At 48.1% G+C, this 20,327-nt stretch overlaps 1 protein-coding gene across 1 annotated transcript in view; it reads left to right on the forward strand.

Moving 5' to 3' along the window:
* LOC103594099 (plexin-A2-like) overlaps window positions 1-20,327 on the forward strand; it is a 53,119-nt gene that overhangs the window by 28,105 nt on the left and 4,687 nt on the right. Inside the window, exon 3 of the mRNA XM_008577288.1 lies at window positions 1,507-1,689. Within this exon, the coding sequence (XP_008575510.1) occupies window positions 1,507-1,689 (183 nt within the window). The remainder of the gene's footprint in view (window positions 1-1,506; window positions 1,690-20,327) is intronic.

The raw sequence follows: 20,327 nt of genomic DNA on the forward strand, positions 1-20,327 counted from the left end.
TCCCTGGTTTTAAAAAAAAAAAAAAAAAAAAAAAAATCATGTGCTGTAGCTTATAAACCAATTATTCCAAGGAAATGAGACTGTCAGCAAGTGATGATGTGTCAGCCTGCTCTTCCCTCATGAGGGTGAGAGGAGGAGGTTGCAGGCAGCAGGGAGCAGACTTCTCTCTGATGCCTTCTATGCTTCCCACAATAGCCATTTCCTTCCACCTCTGCGAGGCCTCCCCAGACCCAGTAGGAACCCTTGCCACAGGACTAAGGCTCTTTCTGGCTCAGGGTCTGCAGCCTTTGCCGCAGGATTCCATGTTGTGCAATCAGCAGGGGTGTTTCAGAGCACCCACCATGGCTCAGCCTTGTGCTGGGCACCATGCCAAGAATGCAGACCCTTCAGCCGTCCTGTCCTCAGGAAGCATAATCTCTCTCTCTCTCTTCCTTTCTCTCTTCTTTCCTTCCTTCCTTCCTTTATACTTCCTTCCTTCCTTCTTTTCTTTCTTTCTCTAAATGAGATCTTAGAAATCATCAATTTAACATCGTCTTTAACATCCCAAGAGAGGATTCTACCAGTCCAAGTTTGCACAGCCAGTTAGCAGGGGAACAGAGGCTAGGATTCAGATCTTTCTGCTTTCTGTCCAGCAATTTTTTTCACTTGTTCAGAGTGATCTCCTTTCAAAGGTGCCCCAGTCTCTCCTGACAGACATTCTTCATACAGTCACGTCCCCACTCTCATTAGAAGGCTGCTATCTAAGTAGAAAGGACATCACCTCCAGAATTCTCTTTTGATTATATTTACCGAAACATTGTTGATGACCTATAATGTGCAGTAGTGAAAAGAGTTATACAACTCTTTTGCTGGTAATTGGATTATTTCATTTGCTCCTCCATAACTGTATCAGAAAGATGGGCAGGTGTTACTCCAAATGAAGAAACTGAGGCATATGTAGATGAAATAACTCTTCCAAAGTATGAGGTACTGTTCAATGTTATTATGACACTTTCAATCTATTTCCAATATAGTAGATAGTAGTGAATAGTTGAATGGCTTAAAATTTCTTGTGCCCCAAGGGAGACCCTGCAGCCCAACAAACAAACAAGAAAACTTCTCCATGCTGGTAGAAATCCTGTGATATTGCCTCTAGACTGAATATCCACGGAAGGGACTCTTGGCTAAAATACAAAGATCCCCACAGAACAATACGTTCCACAGGAACATTAAAATAAGCAGAAAACAAGTTTAAGCAATCAGCTTTATAAATTGACCCTGGTTCTTCTGGCAGAAAGGTGGACACAGGTGACTCCAGGTGGATGGAGGAATGCTGCTGTTCCTTTATCTGGTTTTATAGGAGCCGATATGGGGTTGGTGGGGAGGTTTGTCTGCAGCATGTGTTAGGCCCTGAACCCCGTGTCTGTGCCTCTCTGAGGCCTGGTGTCCTGGGGTTGTCGGTCGGGGGTGGGGGACGTAAGGAGTGCCTCCGCTGCTGTTCACCCCAGTCTCTCCCCCTCCTTCTAGCCAGTCCCCATCGATGACAACTTCTGTGGACTGGACATCAACCAGCCACTTGGAGGCTCGACTCCAGTGGAGGGTCTGACCCTGTACACCACCAGCCGGGACCGCATGACCTCCGTGGCCTCCTACGTTTACAATGGCTACAGTGTGGTTTTTGTGGGGACTAAGAGTGGCAAGCTGAAAAAGGTAAGTCTGTGAGCTCAGGTCCTCTGATACCATTCAGCTCTTCAGCCAAGAGGCCCTTCTGGAAGGTAGCTGTTGGTGGAGAGTTAATTACAGGCAACTCTTCATTTTCTTGGGAGATGGGGTGAAATGGGGAAGGAGGAAGGGATTAATTTTGCAGCTTATCTTCTAGCTGCTTCCTCCAGCCAACAGTCAATGGGTATCTAGGGAATGTAAACATATTTTAATATTGCCCAAATGTCAAGGAATTAAGAAGGTACATCTGCCTAAAGGGGAAAAAAAAATCACTCCTCATTCCCAAGTCAAGTAGAACCGATTTTTTGGTTATCTACGTTGTGAATCACCCACATCACAAATTCGTCCCTAGGACCTGTAGAGTTGATTGTACTGGTCACAGGTGTTTGTTAAATCCAAAGAAGCTAGTTGAAGCAGATTATGGGTCCCAATTCTAAGAACCTGGGACGAATGGTGGGTGCTGCTCTCTGATGGAATGCGGTGGCCATGTAAGAGGCCCTTCTTTTGTCTTTCCTCCTCCTGCAATCACAGACTCTTCCCTCCCCATCTTCCACCCAGACCTGAGCTGCCAGAAAGATGTAGGCATCACATCCCGTGCCTCCCTGGGCACCTCTGCCAGCTGGAGGGAGCAGGCTGGCAGCACAGGAGGCCTCTGGTGCAGAGGTTGAAGCCCACAGCTTGTACCTGCTTGTCTAGTGCTTAGGGTGTGGAGAGCGAGCACAGTCTGGTTCATTATGTGGGATTATAGCAGCCACATTCTTTCCGGCCCCAGCTAATCCCCTTTTCCCAAGCTCACCCTCATGCCACCTCTCCCCAGTCCCGCCACCTGTGGATCAAGGCACATACAAGACCTGCTACGTCTCACCCTTTGATGTTGACATCACCCTCGAGCTCCTTCCTCCTAATCCGTTTAGAGCCTTGGGAAGGCTGTTGTTTGGGAATGTGGAAGGAATCAGCAGGGAGGGAGCCTGAATTTCCATGTTCTGCTTGTTCTGAGTTACTGCCAGAGGAGGCGAGAAGAACTGGTCTGGGTTTACAGTGGAGGTGCTGAACCTTCCAGACCTCTTCTGGCTCTCGTGATACCAAAGCTAATTAACCATTTCCTTGCTCTCTGGCAAGGTCCCTACATGTCCCTGTCCTGTGCCCTCCACTCTGCCTGGGACGGTGGACCATAGCTTGACTTTTCTGCTCATGGAAGAGAGGAGACGAGTGTGGTCCCTGCATTTGCTTTCTCCAAATGAGAGAGGGAAGGAGTTGCTCCATGAAATTGCATCAAGACTTAAAAGCAGCATATTCTAGGGGCACACGGTTCAGCTTGGACCCTTGAGGCTTGCTACTTCCCTGCTTAGCCAGGGTCACTACATCCAGTTGGGCAGAAGGTGCCTGTCACTGGGGCATTGGGTGAAGGGGCCTAGTGAGGGTTGAAATCCAGCTAAGCTGTCCTTGTCATGCAATGCACCCTGTGGTATAGACATTGGCCCGGTGGAGCTCCTCTTAGTAGCTCACCTGCCCATAGAGACCACCTCTTTCTACACTGCACACAGGCTTTCTAAGGGCCAGCAGCAACATAACAAGGCAGGTGCTCAGCACCTTCCCCATCCCTTTCCCCACCTCCAGTCACTGCTCCAGATCACTTGTGTGACTCTCTGTTTTTCTCCTTTATTCTCTTCAAAGTTCTGTTAGAGGAAGGTCAGGCTTTATTCATATTTATTCCCTTCCTCCTCCTTAAACTGTTCACCAAGAGTTCACTTGTGGGATAGGCCCCAAACGTTTTTGAAAAATAAAGCCATTCTCTAAGGAAACTTAGAGATCGTCTGACCAATACCCTCAGTATTCAGCAGGGAAACTGAGGCCAGAGAAGAAAAGTGTCTCGCCCACGCATAGAGATCTAGGAAAAGTTGGTTTTTGCCCTGACTCTCAGTTTGGCACCCTCTTTACTTAAAGCAGCAGCTGTGAAGGCCAGGGATGGAGGCTGAGGATGATTCTTCAGGTCCAGGCTTGTTCGAGTTCAGCCAGGGGCTAATGCTTCCACTCTCTTTGGCCCTAGATCGCAGTTGAGGAATTAGCGTTTGCTGAGTGGAGGGATGAGGAATGGATAAAGTAGGATGACCCAGCCGGACTCAAGGGACCCTGCGCCAACCCTCCCATATCTCTGTACATCTTGCGCAGCACACACACAGGGGCTATCTGGCATCTTTCCAAGCCACACACCCGAGTTGCCCAAGTCCTCTGGGTGCTGTTGGGACACTGGCGGGCAAGTCACTGTGGAGTCAAGTCAGTGGGTTCAAGGTCAGCCTGTGGGTGTGGCTGCCCACAGCTTGTTCTGACCTGTGAGTTGGCTGTGCCTTCTCGCTCTTTGCTTGGCCTTTCTCTGGCTGTTTCTATGAGCTCATAATATCCTCCCCCCACCCCCCCATGCAACTCACTCACTCTTCCTTCACCCGCACTGCCCCGGGCACCTGCCACTCACACCCCGGCAGCTGCAGCCGCTGGACTCCCATTTACCACTCGCTCACCCCCTCCCTCTCCAGAGAAACAGCCCATGAGGAATTTATGGAATGTCCCCAGGAAGCCCTGCCATGGTTCAGGCCCCATAGCTCTTTCAACACAGGAAGGAAAATAAAGAAAAAAATAGCTAAGAGTTTGGAGAGGGGAGGGAAGCTGGGTGCGTCAGAAAAACTCACTTCTTCCTTGCCCGGCCAGGCGTCTGTCAGGCTGTCCAGCCGTCATCCACTGCGGCTGGAGGAACAGGATGTCCCTGTGTGGGGAAGTTTAGACGAAGCAGTGACTCCCTAGAAGTGGCAGGACCACAAGGTGCTCTCACGTGCTGTGTCACACACTGGCTCATACACTGGTCTCTGCGAGACACACAGCACCATAGATGAGCCACTGCCCTGCGAGCCACAGGCAGGTGGGACAGACAGGCAGAATACAGCTAAGACCTCGAAAGCAAGATGTGCAATGCTTGCAGAGGCTGAGGGTGGGCGCATGGCAGGTGACGAGAAGACAGGTGAAGATTCACCAGAGGGCTGGAACAACTCCAGCAAAACCGGTAACTACAGTGTGATCTGTCTGCAGGGCTTCACGGAGGTGGAAGACTGCCAGGCTCTGCTTAAAGACTGATGAGACAGAACTAATGAGTTGGGGTGAGAGAGAAGGGCATTCTAGAGCTGGGGTGCCATGCTGAGAAGGGGCAAAGCATGTGGAAGGAAGGTCTAAAGCCTGGGAGACTCGGACAGATAGAAGGTGGGGTAGAGCCCGTGAGGCTGAAAGCCCTGAGAGGGTCAAGTGAAAGAGATCCTGGGATTTTAGCTGACCACAAAGGTCGCATGAACCATGCGATACAGCTTCAGCAAAGTTAATTAGTCTTCTCCACATTAATAGAAGAATAGCTTCCGGGTGGTGAGGAACAGTGACTCCGCTTCACCTTGGAGACAGCATCGGAAGAGGGTGTTAAGCGAACTCCATTGCAGGATAGGCGAGAGCTGGAAGGATGTGGGAGTTGTGCCGCGTGAAGGGTATTTTGAAGCTTTTTTTTTTTTTTTTTTTTTTTTTCTTTGTCTTTTTTCGTGACCGGCAATGGATCGCAACCCTCAGTGTTGCGCCCGTACTGGACCGGGACCGGCAACGGGATCGCAATCCTTGGTGTTGCTCCCGCACCTCGCTCAGCCAGTGAGCGGGAACCGGTCTGTATGTGGGATCCGAACCCCCGGCGGGAGCGCCGCCGCGCTCCCAAGCGGCGCACTGTAGCAGTGTGCCACCGGGCCGGCCCGAAGGGTATTTTGAAAAAGATGTTGACTGATGGGAAAGAGAGTAAGTAAAGTGGGGCATGAAACAGCACTCTTCAGATAATGTAATTTACTGAGCATGTATTACGTGTCAGATATAAGAGCCTCATATTTATTAACTCATTTAATCTTTATGTAACTCTTATGAGGTAGGTGCTATTATCACCTCCATTTTACAGATGAGGACATGGAGGCCAAGAAAGGTAAAGAAATTTGCCCAAAGCTACACAGCACACAAATGGCAGAGCCAGGATGGGAACCTTGATCATCTGGCTTCGCAGTCTGCACGCCCAGCCATTGAGCTGTGGAAGGTGGATTAGACTCATTCACTGTGGCCCCAGAGGGCGGAAGAGGGCAGGGGGTGGGAGCTACAGCAAAGCAGGTTTCCACTCAATATAGGGAAGACAATTCTTAGAGCCAAACTGTCCCACAGTGGGAAGAGCTAGCTCAGGAGGGAATGAGCTCCTGGTCAGGGGGGATATTCAGGCACAACTGGATGGTCACCAATCAGGGATGCTGTAGAAGGGACACTTGCATTGACTCACATGGTCTTTTCAGTGATGCTGCTGTGATTTCTTCAACTCCATCAGTGGAGCGTGTGAGAAGGGGACAGGCTGTAGAAGAGAAGAGGAGCAAAAAGAGGAAGGCTGAGGCACCCTGCATGTAGGCTTGGAGGTCGAGGCTGGGTCTGAGCCTGCCCTCAGCATAGCAGAAAGCCCTTCAGGGTCAGGTGGGAGGTGCTGGGCACAGACAGGGCAAGGCCTGGCCAAGATGCTGAGGGCCGGCAAGCCTTGGGGCAAGACACAGGGGAGGGAAAAAGCAGAGTGTTCTAGGGCTGGGCACATGGGACTGAGATGACAATGTTCCTGGTTAAGAGCAGGCCGCTGGAGTCCAGATAAGAGACTGGGAGCTAAGAGCAAAGCAGACAGAGGAAGAGGGGCAACAGGAACTGGACACTCATTTAATATGACTTTCCAGGTTTCAGAGAGGAGTTGAGGGGGCAACGCATGCACCAGTCCTGAGGCGTAGGAGGGAAGGGGCCAAGCTGAGCAGGTGGAAGATACCAGGATGATGGGAGGAGGGACTGTCTCAGGGTGAAGTTCCTGTGGTTTCTTTTCTCATTTGCAGCTGGTAGAACTGCTGGGCTTCCCTGCAGGGCTTATCAAAGAAGCTGGAAGGGGTGGTCTGCCTCTCTAGCCCCACACCCTGGGGGCCTCGAACAGGAGCAGGAGGTGTAAGCTCTCTGGAAACTTTGCCTGTTGCTCGGGCATTGGTGACACATCCTTTACTCTGTCCCTTTATCCACTGTGAATAGCACCCTCCTAGAACCCACAGCATCTGGTATGGGAGCAGCTGCTGAGGTGTCCACCTCTCTTGAGATTCATAGTTCCTTGAAGGCAAGGGCCTTACTTTTTATATTCATATCACCCTATCTCCACTGCCAGATCCAACATCTTTCACCTCTGAGGTGCTCATTAAACCAATCTTAAATGTATTGGGTGCCTACTCTATGCCATACACCTATTTGCACCGATTGGAATGAAACCAGACACCAAGAGTGACTCCCGCTGATGTGGCTGGTTTGCAAAGGAAGGAAGTTATGATGTGTTGGGTTGGTCAGCGGGGGCAGGGAGAAGGGTTGGCCTGGCAGTGGCATGAGGAGTCAAGGAAACAGGAGAATTTCTGGTGGGTAACAGGAAAAGAGTTTGTTTTCTGGTTAACAGCATTTGGAAGAGGGTGGGGTGGAAGAAGGAGACAGCATTTACAGTGTTGCCTGGAGATCCCCAGAACAGCACAGACAGCCCTCTGCCCACCTGGGTCAGATGTGGACTTGTCTACAGCAGGGAGGCAGGTACGAAGCCCAGGTAACTGCTGCTCCCCCGTCAGCCCTCTGTTTGTAGACCCCTGGGACATTTTTTGCAAATCCACAGAGATTTTCCACGCTCTGGGCAGGGGCCTCTTTTGACATCATCTTCTTTCCTGTTGGCTAATGGTGGCTGCTGAAATGCCTGTGAAATTCTGAAGGAAAATGCTTTCTGCCTTTCCCTGGGGTGACATTCCAACCCAAGGTCGCCAGTCCTCAGCCCACAGGAAGCCCTGACGTCCCAATCCTATTCTTTGTAATCTCTCAAGTGATTCACTAAGGAAAGCCAGGAAAGCTGTGAGCTTCTTGCGGTAGCAGTTTAGGTGCTGGAAAGAGTCCATCAGAAGGAGCAAAGTATTAACCATCCCAAGCCCCAGGGTTATTGCTCAGTTATTTGATAACACTGACTATTTACAAGCTACCTTTTTATGGATCTTTCCATCTTCCTCAAATACTCCCACTAAGTATGGTGATTGCCCCCTGCATCTCTACCCCGTTTTACAGTTGTGGAAAACTGAGCCACAGCGATATTAAGTATCTTGCCTGAGATTATATGCCCACCCCACCTTCCACTGGCAATATTGACATTGGCATTCAGACTTCCTCCCAAAACACCCAGAAGTTCCTAACCTATTCCTTGGCTCCCTTGTGGGGTGGAGTTGCCTTGACGGACGGAAGGCCAAGTTGGGTGAAAAGCTGAGAAACATGACTTTCTCTCTGTGCCAGCCCCACCAAACAATAGCCACTCATTCCTCTGAGTGGAAATGATTCACTCCTCTCTCAGTGTGAGCCGTTGATTGAGTAAACAGCCAGCACTGCAGGTCCAATTCTAGGAGACCCAGCAGCTCTCTGGGGACCTGGGACTGCTGATCTGATTTCCTGATTCCCCCAGGCAGCTCAGCAATGCTGGGAGCTGGGGTGCCGAGAAGCAGAAACCCTCTCCTCTTCCCCAGAGCCTGCAATGAGGAAGTGGGGTGTCGGCTCGGGGAGCTCACCACCACGTCCTTAGTAATGAGTTTGGCTCCCTGCCCAAGCTCCCACCGCCAAACTCGCTGTTTGTTTTGTTGTTTTATAGGCCTCTTGGGTCCCGAGAACTGGTCTTCTGAAAGCTGGGAAAGGCTGCATTTGGTTGGCACAGGGAAGGAGGCAAATTTACAGAATCCCCCACCCCACCCCCAACACACACACCCCAGCCAGCACATTCCCCTGTGTGACCATGACAGGTGTAGACGGGAGGGGGGTGTCGGTTCTACCCAGAGCCCCAGATGACCCCAGAGAAAGAGGCCCTGATCTCCCAGAGCCATTCTGAAAGAGGAAAAAATAGACGTTTATTTCTGCAGCTCTTGTGTAGCTTCTTGTATACATCGATCTTGGATAATTTCTGGATGAGGTATCAGCCTGTGTGTTCAGCTGCCTGTTTTGCAGTCTGAGAATGAGCTCCTGCGGCTCAGGGCTTTGTCATAGGGCAGGTGAAACATAGGGAACTGTGTTTCAGGGATGGGGGGATGGGGTAATGATTCAAGCTCACAGAATCCAGGTGACCCAAATAGGCCATGCAAAATTTTCAAAAGGCCAAGGTGCTAGTGTTTACAAAGGTCTCATCTTTGAGACAATACGAACCATATACAAGTATATACGTGCACACCCTTTTAGGCCATTAAGCCGCACCTGCCTGTGGATATGGGGCGTGAACATACATCTCAGCGTCAGAAGGGACTAACAAAGACCACATGGTCCAGTCACCTGCCTTCAGGTAGGGACTAATTTGCATAACAAAGAGTTGTGGACTTGTGGGATCCAGTCCTGACTCCAGCATACTAGCTGTGTGACCTCTGAGTTTCAACTTCTGCAACTGTAAAATGAGGACAATTCTAGTATCTGCCTCATGAGACTGTAATAAGGATTAAATGAAATAATTCATTATTAAACTAATATTTTTTGAATACCTACTATGTGCCAGGGGCTGGGAATACATCAGTGAATGAAACTGTCAGAAATACTTGCCCTAATGGAGATTATATCTTAATGTGGGAAGACAGACAAAAAAAAAATAAGTAAGCACAATATATAGCATATTTAGAAGGTGATAAGTGCAAATGGGAAAAATAGTGCATAAGGAAATAATTCATGTAAAGTATGGAGTACAGAGTTTGGCACATAAACACTTAGAGATTACTACCATTGTTACTTAACTAATGAGCCTCGATTTGTTTCTTCCATGGAGCGGGATGGTAATAAACACTTTGCATATTTGTTGTAAGGATTAAATAAAATCATGTATGAAAGATACTTAATACAGTTCTTGGCGCAAAAGTACTTTCTATTATTACTAACATCTTTGAGGCTTCCCCCAAATCCCACTTCTTCCCTGGCTCCCTGGGGTAGTGAAGCTGTCAGATCAGGCTCCTTTCTAGTGGCATGTTTGCAAAGTCAGATGGAGGAAGAGAATCCTTCCCCTTGCCCCCAGCCCTGAGTCATGGGAAAAAATACTTAGAAGACTGGACCAGCTGAGCCGAACTAATCTAATCCTGCTGGACTTTGGCATCCAGCTGCATTAGTCACCAGTGAGAGCTTTCTGAGTCCGTATCACCAAACAATATGTACTGACCCCCTCCCCAGGGCGGGGCTGGGGGAAGTGTCGGTTTCGCTCTTGCAGTTTTGCAGAATTAACAAAAACAGAGCCATTCTCTCCCTTTGCATGTTCCCAAGCCAACCACAATATCCTGGTGCTGCACAGCCCTGCCTCAGATGAACTGAGGGGACCTCAGTTTCCTCAACTGGATCACTAATGCTTGCCTTGCAAGATTGCAGTGCACATCAGATGTTTGGGGTGTAAAATATCTAATGCAGGGCCCGACACATAGTAGGTCAATAGCAGCCATTGCTGCTACTACCACTATTACCACTAGTATTACTCCTACTAGTATTACTACTACCACTCCTGGGTATTTACCATATTTTTCTTCCAAGGGTCCAAGTTCTTTTTGTTTCTGGGAGCTCATTAATCCCATATCATTTGCAGATGATCAAGAAGGGTTGGAATATTTCTCTACTCTGTTGTAGGTGATGATACTAAAATTCAGAGAGATATGGGCTTACTTGGGGGTCATATGGTAAATCAAGGGAGGATGTGGGAATTGGAAGCAGAACTACAAATATTTCAGGGTGGAGATAGGTCCAGCATGCACCTATGATACTAAAATTCAGAGAGATATGGGCTTACTTGGGGGTCATATGGTAAATCAAGGGAGGACGTGGGAATTGGAGGCAGAACTACAAATATTTCAGGGTGGAGATAGGTCCGGCATGCACCTGGGTCACTTGTATAGTCCAAAGTGATCAAGCTAAAACCTTGCAGCTACTTGAATGTCTCTTTCCTTCTTGTTATCATGTGCTCCTCTGTCCAAGGAAGCAAGAAATATATGGGGATGCAGCTGGTGAGGTTGAACCTGGAGTTCTGTCCTTCTGAGTCTCTTTCTGGGGTTCCACCCCTCTCCTGGCCTCAGCCTCCAGAAAGGTTTCCAGGCTCCAGGGTGGGTAAAAAGTTTGGGAGCTGGTGCCACTGGCGTTGTCCCATTTAGCCAACACCCTCCTCCTCTGTGTCCTAGTTTTTGCAAAGGCTAGTGCACCAGCTTAGTGTCCCCACCTAACCTGGAAGGAGAAAAGCATCAACAGGCTTTGGTAACAAATCAGAAATTCTCATGCTTGACTGTTCAGGGGTGGGTGAGAGAGCAATGAAGGTTGGAGGAGAGGCTGGGGAACTGGGGCCCTGCAGAAGGCTTAGGGACCCCAGGGGAGAAGGTTGACACTGTCAAGCAAAGTCAGGAGTCTTCCCTTAAATGTGTATCATAGATTTTATAGCTAGAGAAGACCTCAGAAAAATGGTCCAGCCTACTGACTTTGGACAGGTGGGATGTGTATTCCACCTTAGGGATGAGACAGCTGAGGTCTAGAAAGGTTGAAGGTGATCCAACGATTTTTTCGAAATCACCCAGCTTTTTAGCAACCAAGGCAAGACTAGAATCTACATTTTTAGATTCCAAATTTCAGACCCTTTTCTGGATCAAAAGGAAGAACATAGAACATTCTCTTTCACACAAAATATTCTCTGTTTCATGCAAAGCATCAGACTGACCTCTGCCCCTCCCTAGCATGATTTCCTGTGCAGAACCTAAAGTCGGTCTGGGGATCATTCCCCGCAGGGTGAGAGTCCAGCTGAGCCTCCTGTTCCAGGCCTGACCATGCAGCCTTGCTCAGGGTGACCAGCATCTCCGAGCCTTCACTCCCCATGTCTTGGGGAATCTTACCAGAGCGTGCCCATCAGGGAGGCTACTGCAGCATGGTTGCCTTGGGGTTAAGACGCTCTGACACATCAGAACACTGAAGTGGGAATCTCGTACGTGTTAGTCCTCTCTCAGCCATGCCACTTTTTTTTTTTTAACCTCCTATAAATTAGCCATTTACTATATGTGTTTTTTCAGTTAAGCCTCACTCACCTTTATAAAGTAAGAATTGATATTCTGTCCATTTTACATGTGAGCAGATGGAGGCTCAGCAGAGTTATGTATCTTGCCAAAGTCACAATGCTACTAAGTGAAGAGCTGGGACTTGAGTCCTGAGCTCTCTAGCTGTGGACCCGTGCATTAACCACTAGCTTTTAGCACTCTTGGACTTTTCTAAGATTCTGTTTGTCAAATTGCAGCCCACTGCCTGCTCCGCAGAGAGCTGCAGGAAGATGCACGTGGGAAGAGCAGAAGGCTAGCACTTTGCACTCCTTTGAGCAAAGGTGTCCCGGAGACCTGGGACATGGCAGCTGTCACCTCGGCACACGCTGCCCTGTGTCACTGTCCTCAGGCCTCCCCCTCTAGCTCCCCACCCCTCTCAGCCCTGGTCACAATGGGCAGGGTGGCAGCCTTTTGTGCCACACACAGTCCCCAGCTGACTCTCCTTTCTCCAGGCATCATTGTTTGCCGTGAGCTTTCTGAAGGGGAGACAAAGGAGTGTTTTTGGCAAGGCCAAAAGCTGCTGTGTAACGCGTGGGGCCTGGGCCCATCACCCGTACATCCTCTGGAGCCCCGGGCTCTTCTTCAAAGACATTGTCTGGGATCTTTTGTGTGCCAGTCATACCCATTCATAGCTGTCCAGGCTAAGGTTTCAGTGGGGAGGAGGAGAACACTGAGAAATGGAGTCATTTTGATCCAGCAAAATTGGAAGAGACATTAATGCAATAGTTAACAGCAGACCAGTGCTGGGGGATGGGTCCAAATGCTCGTTCTCTGTTTACGGGGCTTATGCAATTCCATCAATATTGATGCCTGATGCCTTTGATTCTGACACTAATCATTGCTATGAATTAAATTTGCAGCCATATAATTAGGATTGCTATTAATAGGACCCTGAGCTAAGCACTATGATGTGGCACATCTTCTCTTTTTTTGATAGAAAATGGCATCCTTGGAACTCTGCTAATGGGGTGCACCTGGGAGTTGCCAAGAATGATGTGAAAATTATACATTCTATATTTGTGTTGGTCCTTTACTGAAATACCAGCAAGCAAAGGTGAGGCTGGAGAGCAGGTTCACTCTTACACAATGCTGTGGCCAGCAATGAAGTATTTCTGCTGCTCTTTGAAGTCTATAGGAAAGAATAGACCAGAGTCAATGTTGGTTACTCATGGTCAAGCTTCAGACAACTCACAGTCTGGAGGTTCTTCCTTATACTAATATTAACCTAATACTAGTCAGCTTAGGCTAAGAGACTAGTTACTATGGTAATATCTTTCTCAGACTTTAAGGTGGCTGTGAGCCAACTAAGGGAAGGGGAACTTTTCCTTATGCCCTAAGGTTGATTGAAAGAGGCTAAGCCAAACCCCTACTGATAGGTCCAGGTGGGCCTTGTTTCTAGGTGGGTGAGAGGGCAAGACCCCCACTCACAACTGATTCCAGGGGCCTTGCCCGGGGATCTCCCTGGGCCTCACACGTAGAAGAGCCCACCGCCGCACACAGTGGGGAAGACGAGCTCTCTCTCATATTGAGAAGCATTTCCAGGTACGTTCGCAGCATATTTAGTCACTGGAGAGCCAGTCTTCTATTATGACCAGGCCCCCAGCTCAGCCTCGGAGACCCTCCGCGCCCCATTCACCCTCAGCCTGAGTAATTGTGTGTCATACGCACAAGGGTGTCTAACCCTTTTCCGACAACAGCACATGTGGTGACTTCCCTTTATCACTTAGAATAATAATTTGCACCAGTTGGCATAAGGGATGCATTAGCCCCTGCTCTTTTGACTTTTAGACTGAAAATAGTTTTTCTTCCAAACCAGCATTGATTGATTCTTTTCCATTTTTAAGTTATTGTGAGAAGACAGTGGTTTGAGTTCAAGTCCTAACTCTGCTATTTACTAAGTATGTGACCTTGGTGAAGTTACTTAATCTCTTGGAAACTCAGAGTTAAGAGTCCTTATCTTTAAAATAGGGATAATAGTATCTATTTCATGAGAATTATAGTAAAGTTAACGAAGTGTCTAAATTGCTTAGCACAGGGGTAATACACCTAGTACGATTCCCTGCCTCTTCTCCCTTCTCCTTCTCTCACATATACATACCCAGATACCGGGGACAAAAGAGATAGCTTTACACCCCTACCCCCACCCCTGCTCTTGGTACCCGTGGCATTCAGAAGAATGCCACTTTATTTTCCACCCTTTCTCAGGGACAGCACAAGGAAAATTAATTCCTCCAAGACAAATAGTGCACTGGAGCCCAAATTCCAAATGCCTGAAAGGGTGAACAGGGGCTCCTTGCCCCACTGCCATCGTTTCTGCTGTTTCTCTTTCTTTTCAGCTATTGCAGGGTCTTAGGTGGGCTGAATCCATCCTCGAGTTCAGGGCTGAGAACTTTACCACAAGGCACTGGCGTTCACGCTTCAAGGACAAGGAGAAAGGGGCAAGAGCACCTTAGCATCCCCCAGAATGGAGGCTACTTGGACACAGGATCTGTGTGTCCTCTTGTCATCAGCCCCCCCCCCCACACTGTACATGTACCCCCTTGTGTGCATGCTTATAGGCAAATGTGTGGTAGATAGCAGGCGGCCAGTAACCAGCATTAGCAGAGAACATAGATATTTTTCAATATCAAAGCCCTAGAAAACTGGGTGGTTGAGTCCGCAAATACCTGAATTTTTCCTTAATTACCAAACAAGTATTTTATTCTTCAAACCGGAAGTTGAGCAGGGATGGGGAGTCTTGTTGGGTGACTGTTGGTGTTTCTGTTGCTTTGGTTCTTACTAAATAGAGAACATTAATCAGTCCCTTTAATATTAGAAGTTAGCCTGATGTTGGGCAACTGCACAGTAACCCATACATGCATTGAGTCATGTATTCAACATACTGTGCTCACCCCATTCAGTCTTCTTGTCACTTGCAAGATCTTGGATGGTACATAAAACCCCCAAAATTTGACTCACCCTGTGAGGCAGTATGATGCACACACAAATCCCCCCTGTACCTCCAGTCTTTCCAGTGGTCTAATTGCTGCTCCTCTTGAAGCCATAAAACGTTGGGTAGCTTTGGTCTCAGACAGATTGGTGGTATCCCCAGAGGAATGGCCACAGACAGAGAAATGGAGGAAAAAATATGTATCCCCCCTGTACCTCCAGTCTTTCCAGTGGTCTAATTGCTGCTCCTCTTGAAGCCATAAAATGTTGGGTAGCTTTGGTCTCAGACAGATTGGTGGTATCCCCAGAGGAATGGCCACAGACAGAGAAATGGAGGAAAAAATATGCCCAACCTCCCCCCACCATCAAATCAAAGAAATAAAAAATCTGTCTCCTTGGTGCTTCCCCAATATTTATGTCTGAGCTCAGCAGACACCCCTGGGCTGCAGCCAGTCTGTGTATTAGCATTAGTCCATTACGCTTTTTATGATGCATGCTACCCACCCCTCACCCCCCGCCCCATGCCACATTTTATGACTGTCCTTTTCATTTCTGGAAAGAGCTTCACAGAATGGCAGATGCCTGCATTTCTCCATTCTTTGGGGAGCTATTTGTAGGAAGCCTGTCCCAGGCCATAAACAACAAGAGGTAAACCACAGCCACTGGCAGTAAATGAAGCCAAGGCCAAGGAGGTACAAAAAGTAGGGATGGGATAAGCTTGGTGATGTCTGTCCGAGCCCAGTGGCCAGTGGGTCTGGGTAGATGCTACTCACAGAAGGAGAGTCAAGGGACTGCGGTGGAAGTGGATGCCACCCTCCCAGATCTCCATGAAAGCTGGAGGGGAATCCTACCTGTCCTCCTCACGCCTGTCTCCGCCACTGGAGCCAGTAAACTTTCCAAAAACAACAGGAGGGTTCCCTTTGGCATTATTTTCTCCTGCCAGCTCATTTTGCCGCATGGATTTCTACCTGCCACTCACCTCTTACTGATGCTTCTAGATCCACTTTTTGCAAGTTTCTCTACTTTCTTCCACCCACTCTCTCTGTGACACCCACCCCAGCCCCTACCTCCTCCCCTCTCCAGTACTCTTCCCCTCCCTCATGGCCAAGGCCAATTCTTACCAATCCATCACCACTACTTCTGGCTCATTAAAACTTCAGCCTGGACTCCAGTGGCCGTGGCCGTGGCAGTGATATTTATTTATCCCACCTTTTGAGCTGCACCCACAAACAAGTCACTTGTGATGCTGCGGGAGACAGCACCTAGAGCCAGCTTTGCTCCATAAAAGGCACCCTTGGGAGAAGAAAACCAAATTCTGAATGAATAATTGGTCTAGTAGAGATTTCAGATTCTTCCTACACACACAAACAGCAACCAAAAGCAAAGAAGGGGATGGAGGGGGCCGGGAGGTAGTGAAGGACCGCCAGCAAAGCCCTGAATAATTAGCGCATGGGAAAGGCTTTCTCTCTCATCAGCCCCATCTTGGCAGGACTTATAGAGGGGGTTGAGGTGATGGTGTTCTTTTCCTTCTCCTTATTTGGCTTGGACTCCACATCAAATGGAAACATGAAGATGAAAGTGATGTGCATTTAAAATGTATGTACACATCAGACTGCTGGAGATAGTAGCTATTATACTGCGCGTATGTGTTTTTTGCAGTAAGCTGCTAAATTATTTATTGGGCACTGGGCTTTAATCTCATAAACCTGCCTGCAGGCCCCAGGCACCGGCAGTCTGAGCACTGCATAAAGCACATACGTCGGGCAGGCTGCGCGCAGCACTCGGTGACTCCAGGTAGTGATTGTTCATTTTCATTCGGCCTTTTCCCCCAGAACAGCTCATTAACAGTAGGCAGACCCTATGAAGAACCTTCTTCTTTTCCCATCCCTGTGAACTTGGAAATTGATTTGCATCTAGTAGTAGACAAGGGCCCCAATGTGAGCATGAAGTAGCAGAGGAGCTGTGGCAAGAGGCTGTTCTCAGAGTCTCTTTCCTTGGCTGAGGGATGAGAGCCTTAGAAGATGGAGTAAATGACTCCACGACCACAGGCCATTGCAGGATTATCCAGAGCCATGCACCGTACGCTATGAGCCCCCCAGCTTCCCACCCCCAGGACTTATCGATGGATGACCCTGGACAAATTGTTTTTATGTCTTGGGCCTTAGTTTGCCCCTTTAAAGTAAAAGTGATCATCATTATCTTTCCTGGCTCCCAGGCCTGAGGACAATGCTCTTGGTATGAATCTCCTGGTCATTGTCTAAATGCCAACATAATAATAACACCCTGGAACTTGTTTAGCAGTTTAAGTTATATAAAGAGCTTTTGTGTATTTATCACCCTTTTTGAGCTCATCTTGTCATTCTAACAACCCCATGGGCTGCGATCTTATGAGTAAAGGAACTGGTCCAGAGTAGTCAGGTGATTTACCCACTGTCATCCAGTAATGACGCTGAGATTGGAACTTGGATGCCCAGCCTTTGTCCACTCTAATCATCACCTAGATGTGTGAGCTTACTAGCATCAGGCTGGTGTGGAAACTGAGGCACAAATCGTCTCTGACACCCAGGGCTGTATGGGAGTAATGTTAATGCCAATACTTGTATTGTAGAAATCTAAACACAAAAAGGGTTATGCTTTCCAAACTTGGGCCTCTGCACCTTTGAGCAGAGGAAGCAATGCCAGGACTGTGGATTTTGTCATTCACTGTGCTATGGCAGCCACAGCCTTAGAGCTGTCCCTCACAAAGTCAGGAGACAGGAAACACACCAGGAGGCTACTGCAGTAGCTGATGCATGAAATTTTTAACCTGTGTTCCCAGATTCATAGGTTCATGATCTAACAAAAAAAAAAAAATGTTGGATTTTTTCTCTATGACCCCAAAATGTTAAGACCCTTTGTCTACACACCAGGAGGCTACTGCAGTAGCTGATGCATGAAATTTTTAACCTGTGTTCCCAGATTCATGGGTTCATGATCTAACAAAAAAAAAAAAATGTTGGATTTTTTCTCTATGGCCCCAAAATGTTAAGACCCTTTGTCTAATGGTTTTTAGACAGTGTGTCTTTCAGCTGTAGGGTGGCCACTCCAACCCTCAATTCCACCCTCCTTTAATAAAATCATCTTTCTCTTATCTATTTTATATATCAAGTTTAGGAGTATGGTTTTCTGTTGTTTTCATAAAAAAAAAGTTCAAATGATAGATGATGAAATGTTAGGCGTGCTTGACTGTTGTATGGTATATACCCTAGGTAGCAGGCATGCCCCAGGTAGCAGGCACACATAAACACACACACACACATACACACACACACACCATCCCCAGACCCAGTGTCCACAACAGCAGAACAAGGCAAGCCTGAAAGAACCCAGGGCCAAGAGGTGAGGCAAAGGGCCCAGAAAAAGAATTGATTGGGACATAGGGAAAGAGCGGGCTGTTGAAGGTTGCACCTTCGGGAGACAGAGTATGGGTCAAGGTCTTGGTCGCAAAGCCAAGTAAGACTGCACAGCTGCGAGAGGAGGCCAAACAGTAGGCTCCAAGTGAGTGTCGAGAGAACCAGATCAGGCCTGGAAGTAGGAGTTCTGCCAGTGGGGTGGGACTTAACCCAGCCGTGAGGACTGGGGAGGGAGTCCCTTAGGAGGGTAGGAAGTACCCCTGGGGCCTTGATGTGTCTCCATGCTCCTTCTCACCCTGGGATTTTGTCTGTGTGGTTTTCTCTCAGACTAGGAACACTTGGCCCTTCCCCTTGCCCAGCCACCACCTCCTCATCTTCAGCCTGCTGGGGCATCGCCTCCTCTAGGAGGCCCCTTCCAGTCTGCCTCATGGCACCCCAGTCACCTGGCTGTCAGAGCAGAAAACCACAGTGGTTAAGAAGAGTTCAGGCCCTGTAGCCCGAGTGTCTGGGTTCAATTCCCAGTCCTACCCCTTAATATCTGTGTGACATAGAGAGAGTCACTTCACCTCTCCGTGCCCATTTTCTCATCTGCAAACTGGAAGTAATAGTTTCTGCCTTACAGGCTTGTTGTGCGGGATATGTTAATGAGTTAATACTTGTAAAGCACATAGATCAGTGTCCAGTAGAACTAGTGCTCAGTGCACGGTAAAGTAAGTATTGAATGTATTATGATGGTCCTTTTCTCTCTCCCTCAGTACATGCAGCAGTTTTAGGATTTATCATCTCTGGGTTTATGATCTCTGTGCCTTTGCTACCAGCTAATGTAACAGACATTTAATAAATGTTTAAAAAGAAGAAAAGTAGAGGGGAAAAGTGGGGAGGGGGAAGAAAGGGGAAAATTGTAGGACAGGAGCCATCACTCTGCCACAATTTTAAGGAGTCTTCTGGATGTAAGCCAAAAGGTGCGTGTTGCAGGTGGGTGCTGTGCCTCCATGTGAGTAGGACTTTAGGGACTCCTACCAGTGTTGGTGGCTGGCCGTGGGCAAAGGATGAGGTTCTCTGGGGAGTGCACATGATTCAGGCAATCACGTCTCATACACAGATATTCAAGCCATGATTGCTGCAGCCAAATCCCTTTGGGACTGCCCTTTCCCAGAGGGGAAAATCCTTCAGCCTCACTTAGCTCACAGCCTCACACACCTGTCAGTGGCCCATCTGCAAATCCCAGCAGAGCCTGGTCTGCACCAAAAGACAGCTGATGGCAGAGAGACTGAGTGGGGATGGGGTAGAGGAGCACTAGAAGGTGACTTCCCAGCCCCCTCTGTGATTCCATCAACCTAGGGTCCAGAACTTAGTAAACCGTACACTTCCTGCCACCAAAGGTTTGAAGATGCAGAGCTACTTCCATTATTCCTTAGCTTGTTCATGCATTCACTCACTCATTTAAAAAAATAAGTACCGCTATCAGTGTCTACTTTGTGCTTCCAAATACATGACTTGTTGCTAGTATCAATATTAATTACATCAGACTAGTGGTTCTCAACAGGGGGTGATTTTGTGGTCATATCGCAGTATCTGGAGATATCTTTTGATTGTTATGTCTGGGGCAGAGGGTGCTAATGGCAGGTAGTGGGCAGAAGCCAGGGATACTGCTAAACATCCTACAATGCACAGGGCTGCCCTCCACAAGAAAGAGTTACCTGGTCCACAATGTCAATAGTGCTGAGGTTGGGAAACCCTGATCAAGGCAACAAACATTTATTGACTCATCTAATCCACGTAATTAATAGCCCTGCAACATAGGTACTATGACAATTTATTTCTCCAGATGAAAAAACTAAGATTCAAGGAGGTTAAATTATTTTTCCATTCATTCATGTATTTTGAATTTATTGGACAACTCAGTAGGTAGTGGATTTGAAAAGCAAACCCAGGTCTTCTAGCCCCAAAGTCTGCTCATCCACTAAACTGCACCAGCTCTCTGCACAAGGTCAGGAAAGAGGAAATGTGAAATAAGTGAGGGAGAAGCACGAGATTGGGGAGGAAAGGAGAGTTCGTAATTGCCATTGGCTATGGAAAAGGTTATCTTCTCCTGCCCCCTTCGCTCCCAGTCCCTGACCCATGCTCACATACACACACGTGTGCAGTC

The sequence above is a fragment of the Galeopterus variegatus genome, unplaced genomic scaffold (genome assembly GCF_000696425.1).
Source record: "Galeopterus variegatus unplaced genomic scaffold, G_variegatus-3.0.2 Scaffold1479, whole genome shotgun sequence".
NCBI classification, from domain to species: Eukaryota; Metazoa; Chordata; class Mammalia; order Dermoptera; family Cynocephalidae; genus Galeopterus; species Galeopterus variegatus.